Source organism: Chaetura pelagica, unplaced genomic scaffold (assembly GCF_000747805.2).
Source record: "Chaetura pelagica isolate M959 unplaced genomic scaffold, ChaPel_1.0 scaffold371, whole genome shotgun sequence".
In the NCBI taxonomy this organism is placed as follows: domain Eukaryota; kingdom Metazoa; phylum Chordata; class Aves; order Apodiformes; family Apodidae; genus Chaetura; species Chaetura pelagica.
In genome coordinates, this window is record NW_009951960.1 from 65,695 (window position 1) to 71,063 (window position 5,369).

General features: G+C 59.7%; 1 protein-coding gene across 1 annotated transcript in view; it reads left to right on the forward strand.

Moving 5' to 3' along the window:
• The first annotated feature begins 231 nt into the window (after nt 1-231).
• STRA6 (stimulated by retinoic acid 6) overlaps nt 232-5,369 on the forward strand; it is a 12,690-nt gene continuing 7,552 nt past the window's right edge. Inside the window, 8 exon segments of the mRNA XM_010000826.1 lie at nt 232-353; nt 2,312-2,390; nt 2,875-2,960; nt 3,075-3,214; nt 3,342-3,508; nt 3,659-3,784; nt 4,574-4,641; nt 4,748-4,824. Coding sequence (XP_009999128.1) covers nt 232-353; nt 2,312-2,390; nt 2,875-2,960; nt 3,075-3,214; nt 3,342-3,508; nt 3,659-3,784; nt 4,574-4,641; nt 4,748-4,824 — 865 coding nt within the window.

Consider the following 5,369-nt stretch of genomic DNA (forward strand, 5'->3'; position numbering starts at 1 on the left):
TGAGGGAGCAGGGAGGGGGGTTGTCCAGCCCTTCTCCCTCCCTCTGAGCCCAGATAAAAGCTGGAGCCTTGGAGGCCAAACTGGATTTTGAAAGCTCCTTGGCCAGCCCAACCTGGGGGAGCTGAGAAGATAAAACCTCTCGAGTTCCCAAGAGCTCAGGAGGATCCACCTTGGAGAACTTCTGCCTCTCCCCATCTCTCCCCAGCCCCAGGAGGGAAGAAGGAGGTGACCATGGCAGCCAATGGCTCTGCTGGGACACAGGATGCTCTGCTGGACAACACCTTGGTGGGTGCTGATGACCTGTCTGACTGGTACATCTATGAAACCATGGAACCAGCCACCTCTCAGGAAGAGTAAGTGTGTGTTTGTCCCCCCCCCACCCCAACTTTATCCCTGCTGGGGTCACCCTGGGCAGCTTCCAACCCAGTTGCTGCACCCCCTGCCTGCAGAGCAACGTCCTCCCAGCAGCAGAGCCAGGGTTTTCCCCTGGTGATGGGGGACAAAGGCCACCCAAAAGTGCTTCACCTCTTGAAGGTGCTTCTGGGAAGAGCTCAGCCCTCCTGGGCTTGCATGGATGTCTGGTTGCCTGCTTCCTCTCCCCCCCCCCCCCCCCAAACTGGTGCCCCAGTAAAGCCTGGTTCCTCTCCATCCATGAATCCTGCTCCTGAGCTGGGTGTGTTCCCGAGGTCAGGGCTGTGTTTGCCCCAGGAACAGGAGCCCAGCAAGGTGGTCCCCTCCCTGAGTGCCCTTCACTAGTGCTACAGGGAGGGGAAACTGAGGCACAGAGTGACACGGGGACTTCAAGGTGGCTCCAAAAGGGGTGTCCCAAGGCCCATCCCTCAGCATCTATTGTCCCTCTGTTGACTCTGAGCTGGAGTTTTATGCCACCCACTTGCCTGATACCTAATCTTGAGGGCAAGAAGGAGGAGATCCCAGTGGGGACCAACCCAAAGGGACCAACCCTCCTTGTCCTTCATGGTCCCTGTTGCAAACCAGCCTTTGAAATCTCCTTGCCCAGCCCTGCTTGCCCCACCCAAAGCTCTGCTAGAAACCTTTGGGGTGTTCCTTGTGTGTCCTCCTTCCAGCAGGCAGGGAAGGGATGGAGGCAGCACCAGGGGGTTGGCTTGTCTGACAACCCCCAGGTTGCTCTGGATGTAGGTGTTGAGGCCCTGGTGATGCCAAAAGGAGGTTTTGGTGCTTCTCAGTCCCGTGGGAGGGTTCCTCCTGGGAGTTATGGGGTTCAGGGGGTTCCTACTGGGAGTTATGGGGCTCAGGGGGTTCCTCCTGGGAGTTCTGGGGTTCAGGGGGTTCCTCCTCCTGGGAGTTATGGGGCTCAGGGGGTTCCTTCTGTAAGTTCTGGGGCTCAGGGGGTTCCTTCTGTAAGATATGGGGTTCAGGGGGTTTCTTCTCTGAGTTATGGGGCTCAGGGGGTTCCCCCTGCAAATTATGGGGCTCAGGGGGTTCCTCCTGCAAGTTATCAGGCTCAAAGGGTTCCTCCTGTGAGTTTTGGGGTTCAGGGGGTTCCTCCAGTGAGTTATGGGGTTCAGGGGGTTCCTTCCCCCTGCCAGTTATGGGGCTCAGAGGGTTCAGCCCCCCAGCCCAGGGATTTGCTGCCCAGTGTTGGCTGGAGGTGGCTGGGCACAGGGGGGTCTGGCCTTGGGCTGCAGAAGCAGAGCCCAAGGGCTGGGATGGAGGCCAGAGAGCAAAGCCATGAAGCAAAGCCTGGCTCCTCTGCTTGGCTGGCCAGGGGACGTGGACTTGGGCTCCTCCCCAACCCTGTGGAGCCATCAGCTCCATCGTTCCCCAGCTCTGGGGCTGGTCCCTCTCCCTTTCCTGGTGAGAAAAGCCTTGGAACCCACTACAAAGGGTCTCGAGCTTCTCAGCTGCCATGAAATGAGCCCAGGAAGCCAAGGGAACTGCTGCTCCCCAGGCTGCACCCCTGGAAAAGAGAGAGCTGGGACAGATGTGGGTGTCAAAGGGATAAAGGAGGAGGCTCCATCCTTCCTTGCTGGTCCCCTTGGACGTGCAGGGAGGTGGCCCAGCCCCTGTGGAGATCATCTCAGGGCCAGCCCAGCTGTTATCTGGCTCACTGGAGCACCACGTTGTCTCGTGAGGGTGATTTCACCCCTGCCTATCAAGGGTTGTGCAGCCCAGCCCTTCCCTGCCTTGCCCCTCCCCAGCCTGACACCTCCACCACCTCCACAGCCATGGGGGTGTCACCCCCAGCACCTTCACTTTGCCCCCTTGGGACTAAAGCCACCCAGACATCAGGTTGTTGTGTTGTGTTTTTTTCCCCCCCCACTCTCCCCAGCATGTTCCCCACCGTGATCCCAGCCTGTGACCCCACCATTTCTCCCAGGCTTTATCACACCTGCATGGCTCCCATCTCTGTAAGTACCTGCTGAGGCCCACAGGGTGGGTTACCTGCCCCAGCTTGGCATATTTGCTGTCCCTACCCCCCCCTCTCCCAGCTCAGGTCATGCCCATCTCCTCCCAGATGCCAAGTCTGGGCTCTTCAGCCTGAGCTGGAACCGAGTTTGGAGTTGGGCTGCCAAGTTTGGAGTTGGGCTGCCAAGTTTGGAGTTGGGCTGCCCCACCAAGGGACCTGCCCAGCTCCAGGCTTCCTTTCAGACCTGAGCAAGGCTTGGGTGGATGGTTGGTTTTCCCCCAGTGATGGTTTTCCCTCCTGGAGGGGCCTTTAGATCCCAGAAACTCACCAGAGGAGGCTGAGAAGGGCCTGTCCCTGCTTGGGCCAGGGCTGGATTTAGGGGGTTGGATGGAGCTGGTGTCCACCCATGGTGGAGCAGGGTGTCTGAGCATCCCCCCCAACGAGTCCCCACGTGTTTATTCCTCCCTCCATGGGGTTCCTGGCAGCTGGTGGTGCTGGCAGCCTTGTCCTTGCTGGTGAAACGCAGGCGTCTCCACCGAAGCTGCTGGAAGGGTGTCCCAGGACTGCTCAGGTACCTGCCCCCTTGTCCCCAGGGTCCCCAAGTGGCTGCAAGCAGCTCGAGGGGTGGAGGGCAGTGGGGACAGGGTGCCCAGGGTGGGGGCTCAGCCCTGCCTTGGCCTTGCAGCCCGGCCAACTTCCTGGAGGAGGAAGGCAACCAAGGGCTGGTGGCCGCCGTCTTTGGCATCTTGTTCTCCTCCCTCTGCATCCTGCTCTTGGACAAGGACCCTCTGCCCCTCATGGCCCCCTCCTCCCAGAGCACCCGGGGTAAGCTGAGCACCCTTCCTGGGCCCACCCGTGGGCTCCTCCCCAGCCTGTTCACTCTGGTCCCTACTGAGAGCTCTGCCTCATCTCGCCCGTTTTGTTCTCCTCTCATCCCACCATCCCACCCTAGAGTACTGGAAGATCCTGGCTCTGCTCTACTACCCTGCCTTCTACTACCCCCTGGTTGCCTGTGCCACCATCAGGCACAGGGTCAGCTACCTGCTGGGCTGCCTGCTCTCCTGGTCTCACTGCACCATCCACATCTGGCAGCAGCTGGATTGTCCCCAGTCACCCAAGGTACAGGTCCCACCACCCAGAGAAGGAGCAGGGAAGGCCAGTGCTGCCCAGGTGGCTTTCTCATCTCCTCCTTGAAGTGGTGTGAAGGTGTCACCTGCCCAGGGTGAGACCCCCCCAAGCTGTGGGTGTGACATCTCTGCCTCTCCCCAGATCTACAAGTACTACTCCATCCTCTCTTACATCCCCATCATCCTCTGTCTTGTGCTCCTGAGCCTTTGGTACCCAGCCCTACTCATCAGGAGCTTCACCACGCAGGAGGAGGCCTTGGAGAAGGAGGTGATGAAGACCTGGGGGGCAACTGGAGGGGTGGTGACATGATGGGGGGGCGAACCCCTGGAGGGACCTGCATGGTGCTGGGGGTGGCGTGGGATGGATCGTGGCTTCCTTGCCCTGCAGCCCAACTGCCTGCCTGGGGAACTGGGAGAACTGGGAGGACTGGGGGAGGTGTTGCCCAGTTTGCTCTGGCACCAGGAGCTCTCTGGTGGCACGAGTCCTGGCTCTGTTTATCTCCCTGGATTTGGAGAGGGAGTGAAAGAAAAAAAAATCCCATCTTTGGAGTAAACTCCTTAGGACAAGAGGATTAAGGCATCAATGCTTCCCATTCAAACTGGGACTGGGGTCACCTTGTTTGCCCAGTAGGCTGGATAATCCCCTGGCCTTTGGGGAAATGAGGGGCTTTGCTGGGAAGAGAGGACACAAAAACAAACCTCCTTGCCAAAAAAAAAAACAACCCACCCCAACACAACCAGGTTGTCAGCCCAAGGATGGACTGAAGTGACCCCCAGGTTCTTACTGGTGGGAAGGAGGTTTTCAGCACTGGTGTGGCTGGTTTGTTGTTGGGCACGAGGCAGATTTCTTTCCACCCTGGTGGTGCCAGAAGGTTTGGTGGTGCCAGCACCACGTGGAGGAGCCAGATGGGAGATGGGAGCCCCTCACCCACTTGTTGGGGGGTGCTGGGGGGGGGGGCAGGGTGCTGGCAGAGCTTGGCTGCCAGGTGGGCTGCAGATGCTCTGGCCACCTCTTGCTGGGCTCCCATCACGACCAGCCAGGGCTGCTCTCCTCCAGGTGACAGGGAGAAGTTACTACAAGAAGTACCTCAAGGCCATCCTGTCCAAACGCCCTGGGAAGGGGAGGTAAGGAGGGCACCTTCCTGTGCCAGCCCTGCCTGCACAGGGAGGGGGGGGAGAAGGTCCCTGCTCCTGAGGGATGACCCATTTCACCCTCCCCTTCCTCCTCCAGCTCCACCAAGATAGAAGAGAACCTCCTCTCCAAGGTCCAGACCTATCTACGTTCCTACATCTACACTCCTGAGGAAGGTGGGTGGTGGGGGCAGGAGCTCCATGGACATGATGTGTCCCCCCCTGCTCCCTTTGAGGGACACCAAATGCTTCTCCTTCCTCCTAAAAGGATCTGCTGCCCTTGTCACCCCTCAGTGTCACTTGGGGATGGGGAGATGGAGCCCCCCCCAACCTCACGGGGTGGGTCTAGGCAGGGAGGTCCAGGCTGTGCTGAGGTTCCAGCCTGATGTTTGAGCAAGGGAATGGGATCCAGGAGAAGTGGGACACGTCCCTAACAGCCTGGGAATTGCTCCTCACCTCCTCTGCCCCTACAAGCAGCAGGGACTGCCCCAAGGGAGCTGGCACCCCAAGGGAGGGGGCACCCCAAGGTGCCAAAGGGCTGTTGGGAAGGGGGGATCCCCAGGGAGGAAGGGCTGTTGGGAAGGGGGGATCCCCAGGAAGGAAGGGCTGTTGGGAAGGGGGGATCCCCAGGAAGGAAGGAAGGGCTGTTGGGAAGGGGGGATCCCCAGGAAGGAAGGAAGGGCTGTTGGGAAGGGGGGACCCCCAGGAAGGAAGGGCTGCTG